General features: G+C 46.5%; 1 protein-coding gene across 1 annotated transcript in view; it reads left to right on the top strand.

Moving 5' to 3' along the window:
* The first annotated feature begins 1,499 nt into the window (after positions 1-1,499).
* The window catches only part of CTBP2 (C-terminal binding protein 2), a 51,226-nt gene continuing 42,064 nt past the window's right edge, over positions 1,500-10,661 (top strand). Inside the window, exon 1 of the mRNA XM_035329283.1 lies at positions 1,500-1,659. Within this exon, the coding sequence (XP_035185174.1) occupies positions 1,602-1,659 (58 nt within the window). The 5' untranslated portion in view covers positions 1,500-1,601. The remainder of the gene's footprint in view (positions 1,660-10,661) is intronic.

Genomic DNA, 10,661 nt, shown 5'->3' with positions numbered 1-10,661 from the left:
CCGAGGTTACCGGCGTCACCCAGCATCAGCTTGTGGACATCAGCCCGGATTTTTCCTGTTCCTGGTGGCTTGTTCTCCTGTTTCCTACATTACGTTACCTCAACCTGGCAATTTTTTTTTTATCTTGCTGTGAAAAATTTGGTGGCAATGCAGTGTGAATCCACCTGCTGTGGATGTTTTTATTGTTTGGGTGTGGTGCAGCCTGATAGGAGTGGTTTGAGCAAGTGGCGCTGGGTTCGTGGCTGCTCCTGGCTCTCCGGAATTATTTCTTTTTTCACCCCTTTGAGGACTTCTGCTTAACTGTAGGCAGAGGGGCCGAGACTTTGCCGCTTGGTGCAGATGGGAGAGGACATCTTGCTCGTGGCTGTTCTCCATCTGACCTGGCAAGGTCCCTGGTCGTGGTGGGGTTCTGCGCTGGTTCTAGAAGTCACGGCTCCCCACTCCCTCTGCTCTTTTGGCGACATCAAATGGCCCTAAAAGGGTGGCAAATGGCTGCTGGGAGCTGGAGCCTCTGGGGCAGGATGTGGCCCTGGAGGGTTTACAGCTCGGATCAGGGTCGCCTGTTCTTAAAGTGTCGAAGGGGATAGCTTGACTGTGAGTCGCCAGCCACGTAATTCAGCACAATAAAAAACCAGAGCGTGTAGCGTTGGACTGTTTGAGTTCAGCGTGAGGTCTCGCCTTTTATGCCTCGACTCATTAATACCGTCGTGGAAGTGGCTTTGAAAGGCTGGACCTCACCACGAAGCTGCTGGGTGCACGTCCCGTGGGGGCACCTGCAGGGTCTGCAGCCTGAACGGGGCTCTGAGCATTCAGGGCTGAAACAAGTATTGTGATCTCTGTAGAAAGCAAAACAGCAAACCTCAGAGAACCTGCTCAGGTTCTTCCTCTGTGTCACCAAACTGCAGAAGAGCCCGCAGGGCATCTCTCACAAATGCCATGCACACCGCTATATGGATTGCTTTATTTTATCAGCATTTAAAGGTGTGCATGATAGAAAGTGGGAAGGGACGGGCTCCGGTGGCAGCTGGGATGTGGATCAAGGTCTTGCTGCAAATTCAAGGTCCAGTGACGACTTTTACAGGGCAAGGTTTAACTAAGACATGAAAGTGGTTGTGTGTAAGCGTGCGTGTGAAAGCACTGGAAGAGCAAAAGCTGCTTTCCCTTTTTTATATACTCTCTAATAATGTTTCAAGTATCTGTGAGCCTACAAAATAGCTTAGTGGATTTTGTCTGCTAGGAATAGATTTTTAAGACAGAAATAAAACTCGGAAGGCCAGAAAGCGCTTCGGCAATTCTTTAGGATGCTGTTTTTTCTGATCACGGGGAAGATGAAGGGGCTGCGTGCTTGATTTGCGGTGTGAGGTCTGGTGGGACGCTGAGGCTGGAAGTGCCGAAGTGGCAGCCTTGGTTTCAGCAAGGCTGCCGGGCTGCTTGGGGTGGGTGGGTGTCACCGCCCTTGTTGGAAGTCCCATTCACCAGCTGCTCTCGTCTCTCGACAGGATCCATAGTGGCGTTATGCATGCCGACTCCCGTGAGTTTTCCTGAGTTCCTGGGGGACTGCCTTGCTTTTTGAATCAGAAAGTTGCAAAATACCATCAAGAATGGCACTTGTGGATAAACACAAAGTCAAGCGACAGCGACTGGACAGAATTTGTGAAGGTAAGAGGATGCTCCACGGTTCTGTGAAAGCTGACAGACTGCTAAGGTAGAATACCTCACTTTTCCTTGTTTTGTACAGCACTTGGAGATAATGAGCTCCAGATCCATGACTAGGTTCTCCATCTTCCGTGTTGACAGGAAATACGGTCATAATGGTGTTGAAATGTTAGCAAGGGATACGCTGGTTCCTCCTCGCAGCCCTACGGACAGGACTGCTTAATTACCAATCTCCTCCTTTCATCCTGGTTTCTACTGAAATGCTGTAGTCACTCCCAATTTGAAGCACAGCTTCAGTTTGTGCTGCCTTGAGAAAAAAGGTCGTGCTCTGTTAAACGTGCTGCTTCCCGGAGATCTCCCCTGGCCAGGACATGGGTGGCCGAGGCTGCTGCTGCTCCCCCTCCCAGCGCTTTCAAGCGGTGCTGGTTCCAGCATCCCAGGACGAGGACACAAGCCTGCTGCTGCTGCTGCCTGGGGAGCACGGAGAGGGAAATTTGGGTAAAGCTCAGCGTCCTCCACCTCCATGCAGCCACCCCTGTCGTTCCCCGGGGCTGTGGCCAGGGAAGGGCACAGATTCGGCTGTCTCAGAGCTGCTGCTTCACTCGGCATGAAGGTTGACCATTTCCCATAATATTGACTATCAGAATAAAAAATAGATGAAAATTTGAAAGTGGCTCTCAAAGTATTTCACAAGTTCTGGGGCAAACTGTTACAATGGCTTTTCTTCTGTTGGTGTAACAAGGCAGCTTTGCTTTAAATCATTCTTTATTAATTTTATGTTACAGTGGCACTGCACAGGTGACTCCTACCTTCTATTTATTCCACTTTCCAGCAGAAGAAGTCTGTAGGTAACCTTTTCCTATTGCAGCTCTCATAGTTCAAGTTACTTATGATGGAAGTTAAGTGATAGCAAGAAACCTCAGACTTTTTGGTGTAGACTTCAGTCCTTCTCTTATGCAAGCTGACACTCAGGGAAGTTTTCCCATCAGTAGCAAAAGCAGAGCAGATTGTTATTTTAGGAAGGATGTCTTAAGTTGTGTCTTTTAAGGAGCTCCGTTTTTTATCTGCTCTTAAGGAGATGAATAGTGGCCTGCAGGGTAACAATTCACTGTATTACCTGAACGCCAACAAAGTGAAATAGGTTTTGCTCTTGGATGAAATTGCAGAGTTCTCATGGGAGTTGTACCGCGTTCGTTCTAGCCAAATATGTGGGGTTTGTGGAGTTTCCAGGGAAATGCTGAACAGTAGGACAGGGTGAGTTTTGCACAGATATTTGTCTTATACATTGCTTAGTCTAGTGTGCCAAAGCAGAACTGCTTTGCTATTGCTTTACACTTCTAATGAGTTCTGGGGGACTGGATGCTGAGCTCCAAGAAAAGCCATCAAGACCGGAGAAATCAGCTCTTCACTTAATCACGTAATATGAAAAGATGTAGAAGCAACTCTGCCTCTCAGTTTGATTAACCCACTATGGACAGGGCCGACGTTGGCGGTGCGGTGTCCCTGGGGCAGGGGGCAGGGTGTGCAGCCCCACTGATTTTTCTGGGGGGAGGCAGAGCAGAGAAAGGCGAGGAGCTAGGAAGGGGCATCCAGAGTGTGCTGCGGCAGGGAGCTGCATATTTCTCCTTCTGAATGTCATAAACACTCAGGTGTAGTACACTATCTCATCTTCAAAATTTACTTTGAACTCAACTTAAAAGAGTTGTGTCAGCTGAGCCGGGATGTTCAAAAGCTGCCTTCCTGGTTTGATGTTTACTATCAGATCTAGTTGCTTAGTGTACAAGAAATTCAAAAGGATCGCGCGACAAACCTGCTGACAGAGCTTTAGATGTGATTGAAGTTTAGATTACTTTCCTCTGATATATGAGCTTTTTTTTTTCTTCTTTCTTGGTCAAAAGATATTCTTTCCTAATCTGTAAATGTGCGGAAGACATAACTTTTTAACGTATACTTTGTCGCTCGCCGCCTGTTTTGTGATTTGATTGAAGGGGTGGGATTCGCAGATGTAAGACACTCGTACCGTGTTTATAAGCAACAGATTATGACTGGCTGCAAGCACCGGTGCTAAATCTACCTTGAAAAATGCAAAGAACATAGGATTTTGCAAAATACCAAGCTTATAAGACTGCGGTATGCTACGCTGGCATCTCTGATGGCTATTTTTTATTAGAGGCTCCTGTTCTTGGATTATAGCATAGTAAAGCACTGAAGAGCTCCAGCCGCTGGGAAAACACACGTTGAAAAAACAAGCTTTTCTCTTGGCGTTGTCTGGGAACGTACATGGAGAAATTGGGGAAATACGGTGAGAAATTAGGGAGCTACTTCAGTAGACTGATGAGAGAAGTCTTCTAACAGTGTGCTGTTTGCTGAGAATTGCTTCTGCTCCAGCGAGCCAAGTACAGCGTGGTCCAGAGAAGTGGCTCCTTAAAGAGCTCCTCTTGTGGAAGCACTTGTGCAGCTTTTCTCTTTAAACAAGTGGCAGGGATGCAAACCTGCGTTTAATTGATGGAAAGCTTAACGTTTTCTGGTACGTGGGTGGATTTCTGTGCTTTTAATGAAGTTGGTGTGCTGTCCCATCCCTCTTCCTCTACACAGCCCCTGGCCGGGCTCTCAGGAACGGACGTCGTTCATCGCAGCGGGGTGGTGGCAGCTCCAGAGACGAAGTACCCCCAGGCTTCCCGCTACGTGTTGTAACCACTGACGCGCTGGGTCTCCCTCGTGCTTTACAAGCTGCCACCGAAGGTTTCTTCTTACCGCGGGTCTACTGAAAACATCACTAGGCACACGTTGAGGGAAACGGCCTACAAACTACCGCGGGACTACAAGAGCATTTTAAGAGGCCGTAGTGTTCGTGTTACTCTGTTAAACGTGCATCTGGCACAGGAAAAGAACCCGAGCCACGCACGGGGGTGGTGCCTCTAAAAATGCCTGTTCGTAGCCTTTACGTGCAGGTTTATGAGTCTTCGGGAGGAGAGGGAGTTCGGTCTCATCGCATCACTCAGCTTGACCATTTCCTCTGTGTTTTACATATATACAGGTATGACGTCTTTGTATGACAGAGCTACCTTTCCTGCTGCGGAGGCTGTTTTGAAGCGGCGAGCTCTCTGCATCAACTCACAGACTTCGCTCTGTAGAAAAACACAAGTGAGATAATGGTGCACACTTAAGGGATAAATAAATATTAGGGCAACAGCCTGCCATAAAGACATTTCGAGTCATCTGTTAAGAATTAAATGAGTTTGTGAGGCCCGTCAGAACGGAGCGAAGTCTTGGCTTACCCTTTTCTTTCTTTTCTGGTTGTCCCAGAGAGTTTGGGTGCCGATTCTGTAATTGGATCCCTGTGCGTGGAAAGACGTATCCAGTGAATGGCTGGGGCTTTTTGAAAATAGCATGTGTGGAGTGGTTTACATAATTCCTGTGTGTGGAATCGTGGCTAGTTACGTAGCGAGTCAAAATATGCTTTGGAGGTGGAGCTGCTGGTGCTGTGTTTAGTTAGAGTTGTCCAGCACCCCCTAGTTCAAATCTGTTCCCATTTGCTTGTAATTTTGCCACATTTTAAATATGTTTGAGCTGAAATTTTCCATTTCATGATGAGTTTTTAACCTCGGGGTGAATTTAAAAAACAAAAACAACAACAACAAAAAAAAAACGTTCCAGCAAAAACTGTTGAGCCATGTCTAAGCGGGAGATGTTGAAGAATGTTGTTTTCGCTGTGCCTGAAACAAAGCAGAGCCCCGAGCCTGCAGCCTGGGAGCCGCAGTACCCTCCTGCTCTGCTTTGGAAAAAAAAAAAAAAAAAAAAAAGGGTCTAAATTTTGCAGCAGGGTTGCTGCGGTGTCAGGAGCGTGCCTGTTATTGTTCCCAAATTTGGGGCAATTTCGTAGCTTGTGAAAGAATGAAGTTGGCGCGTGTCCCCGTTGGCCACTCGCGCTGAAGGCCGTGCGTGCTGTGTAACGCTGCCCCGTGCTCCGGGATGGTGGGCACGAGGTGGGGAGCTCTTCTGGAGGCTCAGGGTGGGTGCAGATGGGCGCAGGGCAAATCAGAGCACGGAAGCAGGACAGAGCCTTTGCCAGGAGGCGAGAGCAGAACTCACACAGCTGGCCCTCAAACAGGCACAGCCAGAAATAAGCTGGCTCCTCTGTTGTTCTTCATGACCACCTTGATTTTAATTTGTTATGGCGGCCCCAAGTTGCACGATGCTATAGGTATGTGTTATTTCTGCGTGTCCTATCAGCCTGGCAGTTTCTTCCTGCTCTTCCTGGGCTCTCCGGGGCCGGCCTTCGCTCTGCATCATCACGGCGACGATTGCAAACCATCAACAGCAAGGGCAGAGGCTCACCTGCCTCACATTTTCATTTAGGAAACAACTGCAGGGAGATATTAGGTGTCATTTTTAATCTGCGACCTGTGGTAGAAGGAGGTGCCCAGCAGTGCCTCCCAGGAGCCACCAGCTCAGAAGACCGTGGCACTCCTGGTGTGTGGCATCCGTCGCTTCCGCAGGGCACTGCCGTGCAAGGAAATAGCTCAAAGCATCATTTCTGCCGCCCCGGCTGCTGCCTGCTCAGCTGGTCTTTATCCTGTGCTTCTATGAATGTGGTTAAAAAAATATAAAGTAATTACCAGGAGCTAGACGGGGGGTGAGGAGCAGCCCTCAGACGCTGCTGGCAGTGCTTTTGGGAACGGCCTGGCCGGGAAGCCGGAGGAAGAGCTGCAATGGCAACGTGCAAGGTTGCGCTGTCTTTTCCTCATCAGATGTGGAAACTTAACAGGGACGAGGCAGTGGTGGTGGCACATCCAGGATACGTAATGGCATGTCTTGCCTCTGTGTAAATCACAGGTTTCCCAACCCTGCTAAATTCCTCCTTGATGATCCCAAGCGCTGCCTCTGCTCCGTACCTTCGCAACTGCGCTGCCCTGCTCTCTGCAGCTCCCGTGCCATGAAATTTTAATGCCTGGCTTTATAGGTTAAAGTTTGCACTGACATTTATGAGTCAGTTAAGCTTTCAACACACGCCCAGAAAGTGGCAGCCCTGAGATGAACAAGAAGCAAAGAGAAAAAATAATTGCAAGGCCAAGTGAGCCCAGACATCACCTGATGGAGTTTTCGCGTCGGGATTTGTCATTATCCAGTGGGAAATAGTGTCCTTACACATCAGAGTGCCCCCAGAGCTGTACCTTGCAGAACAGCAGAGCCATTCAAAGTGCCACACAGGCCCTTCATAGCCTTTGTTTTCTTTCAAGTCCTTTGGTGTGTCTGGTGGCTGATAAATGCCAGCACGGTCACGTAAGACTTTTCAGAGCTCAATGCACGAGTCCCTTGGCTTTTTGAGTTACTGATTTATATTCTGAGCGGCACCTTAGTGTCCTGTTCGGCTGAGGCATCTCTGATTCTACCCGTAATCCATATTTGCTGTAGGAATTCCTCAAGTGTTTGCCCTCCAGTCACTATGGTTGCTGTACGTGGCCCTGACCCTCCCCATCCACTCGTTTATCGGTGGGAGCGAGGCACCAGCCTGCGTACGCGTGGCTCTGAGCCGGCCCCGAGCCCTCGGCTGCAGCGGTTTGTCCCAAAATGTTGATGATGGTTTTATCATCACCAGGGTTGCCTTGGTCCTGGCTACGTGGGACTGGTTAATTCATTTCCAAACTGGACAAGAATTCTGCATTCCACGTTTCTGCCAGTGGTGGAAGTCAGCGCAAACCGTACGCAGTAATGCTTGAATAAATAAACCGCGACAAGCCAGGTACTGTGGTAAATGCAAACTCGGATCTATGTCAGGGGTGCATTTTGCTTGCTCTTTATTTCAGTTTCTCATGTGTAAAAGTGGGCTTAATATTCACACAGTCAATTATTGCTCGTGGTGCACTTTCTTACCATAAAAAAAAACAAAACAACCCTCCATAAAAGTGCCCCTGAAGAATTGTAATGGTTCTGGCTTTTCAGCACTATTTGAACAGTGTGTGCTTGAGCTTTGGGCTCGCACACCAATGACAACAGTACACAGAATAGGCTCGCATTCAGCTAGTACAGTCCATTCAGGCTGAAAAACAGAGGAACCTTGCCTGCGGAAGCAGTTTGGCAAAAGTATTATAAAGCTACCAGGCAGTCAACATGAAAGTTGTGCAAGCAAACCGAGTTCTGGCAGCCTTGTTTTCCAGGCCTTCGTGTTTTGTTAACGTGGTAGTGTGGAGGAAATCGCTGGTTATTAGGCACTGTGATGCACGTAATGCCATAGCACGAATTGTTCCAGTGCTCAGCATCCCTGTGCCCGGAGCACTGCCTGCGTGAGGGGCTCGGCAGTGGCTGGGCAACTCTGCAAAGTTGCTGCCTGCGCTGCTTGCTCCTTCCTGTACTGTAATGCTGGCCAAAATTAGTATGTTTGATATTTGGGTGGAGGAATTTTCTTCTATTCTTGCAAATTTGAATGCCAAGTAGCATCTGATAATACTTATTTTTGCTGCTTAGAAATGGAATCCTATTATCTCAGGAAATTCTTATCACCACTAGTCATTTGATGAGAAACAATGAGTTAAAGATGATATCAAGCGTGGAAGAAACTGCTTGCCCTGAGTAAAACTGACTTATTTAGAAAAAATACAGAGCTTTTTTCTTTTTTCTTTTTGTTTCCTAGTGGATTTGAGCTTCTTTGTTCCGTGATTACAAAACAGAGTACAGGGATTTCCCCCACACAATAAAGCTTTTCATATATTTTTTAAGTTTCCACCTCAAAGCACATAAACCATCAGGCTTTTAAGGAAGGGTTGCTTACCACACTTGGCCTAGACAAAAGGAAAAGTTAGTCTGTCAGATGCTCTGCCATTACTCCCTGTGCTGATTTAATTTCTCTGAAGATCTGTCTGACTGCTCCCAAGATTCATCTTATTTCACTTATGGAGGCTTCAGAAATCATTTCAAATTCACGCACAAGCTGGATTACACCTCATTTTACCAATTTGGGCAGTGGAAAGTGTGCCACACAGCAGTGTTTTTAATTACCTCTTAGTCATTAACAGGTTTTGTTAAAATTTTAAGATGTTTTTAATATTGGACACGATCCTATGGATGAAGAGAGTTCCAGCAACCTAGTGGGTTCACAGACCATTATTCAAGCTTACCGACCTTATTCCATGATTCATTTTCAAGCCTTTTGCTGGGCTGAATCAAAAAATGACTCAGTTTGAGAGCAGACATTTTCTCCTTTGTGACAGAGGTGTGGAATATCTCCTATCTACAGGTATGCTGTTGTCCTTTCAGCAGGGAGGCAGAGGCTGCTCAGGTAGTTTTCCAGTTCTGTTTAGATTTATTTTTTTATGTATATACATTGACTTACGTGCAGCGTATCTCCAGTGACATGCCACAGGGGGATATGCATGACAAGACGTAGGACTTGAGCCAGATATGAAGCCAGCCTGACAAAATCCCCCAGGCATCCGGTAAAGAGGAAGACACATTTAGATAAGGTTACAGAAAAAAAAAATAAAAAATCATGAATTTGGTATGCAATCGCGTTGTAATAGATATGTGACTCAAGCTATTGCAAGAAGTAGAGCTCCCGTTTCCTGAGACGTGAGTGCTACATGCACAGAGGTAGGAAAAATACTCCTGTTGTGTTCTCCTTGCATTTCAACCCACATTTATGGTAACTTAATACGCATCTAACTCTTAATTCCACCTTGTATTTTTCCATTTTCTCCAGCCTTAAGACAAGGTTCCATATAACAAGCTTTCTAACTTCAAGTCATTAATTAAGAAACAATTACAGCTGGTGACTTCCATACCATCAACGTAATTTTTCATCCTCACCACATTTCCCATTTAAATGAACTGGTTTATGGATTAACACGTTGTCATGTCTGGCGTTTTATTTTTTTTCTCCTTACTCTAAATCCTCCTCCGCATTTAAAGATTACTCAGAAAAGTGACAATACCCCCAGGATACGCAAGGAGACACGGAGCTGAGCGTTGTCTGAGCGGCAGCCTCGGGGCAGCCCTGTCGACGTATTCCCGGGCTCCGGAGTTTGGGAGCGCTGCCGAACGCAAGGGATGGAAGTTGGCTGCTTTGCCTCTTCCAGATCCGTGACGGGAAATGCTCAGTCCTCAAGGACAGATGAGAATGGGATGGATTTTCCTCCCAAACATGAGGAAAAACTCGTGTCTGCCTCCTAAGTTAGAAGGAATCCTTCCTGGACTGACAACGTCTGGATCCAGACCAGGTTTTTAGGTTTGATTCTGACTCCGCTGAATATTTACTAGTAAATATTTTGACAGGAGCGGGACATCTGGCTATACTAAAATAAAGCTGCAGAGAAATAAATGCATTACACAACTTTTCTTTTATATTTTTATGTATCCACAAACAGATGTAAGGGATCTCGGTGCCAAAACAGTGAAGGTTTTCATTATGTGTGTTATATCCGAGAGCTTTCTTCAAAGAGCGAGTTTTCTAGAGTTGGTTGTGCATTTTTGTTGCCTTAAACTTCAATGGCATTGATAATTTCTTACTGACGCTTTTATATAGCCCATTAGCTTAACTCTATTAACTTGTTTTGTCTTTTATTTGAGATAGTATTCATAGTGTGTTTTTCTAAAAAATCACTCTCTACTGCCATCTAGCACTTCAAAACTTACTGATAAACAGCTTTAGTTCACAAAAAAAGCCTAGAGCTAGAGCTTGGCACCCACTTTTGAGAGAAAATAGTGTCACTGCCTGCTGGGAATAGCAGTTTTGGGATATGAATCAGCAAGTGGACCTAAGCAAGGGGCGTGGGGCTGGCACCTTTGGCCTTGGGGTCACCCCACCAGGGAGGAGACGTCCCCGTGGATGGTTGGGGACCGCGGCAAGACGTACCAGCAAATGGGGTCCCTCCCGACGGATACTTTGACTATTGCCATACCATAATAAAACATAGCAATCTTCCAGAAAAGCAAATAATAAATAGCTTTTAGCCAAAATAATATTCCCTCCTGTTTTTTGTGTGTTTTCTTTTTTTTTTTTTTTTTTTTTT

This window comes from Oxyura jamaicensis, chromosome 6 (genome assembly GCF_011077185.1).
Source record: "Oxyura jamaicensis isolate SHBP4307 breed ruddy duck chromosome 6, BPBGC_Ojam_1.0, whole genome shotgun sequence".
NCBI classification, from domain to species: Eukaryota; Metazoa; Chordata; class Aves; order Anseriformes; family Anatidae; genus Oxyura; species Oxyura jamaicensis.
This window is presented reverse-complemented; position numbering and strand designations above follow the sequence as displayed.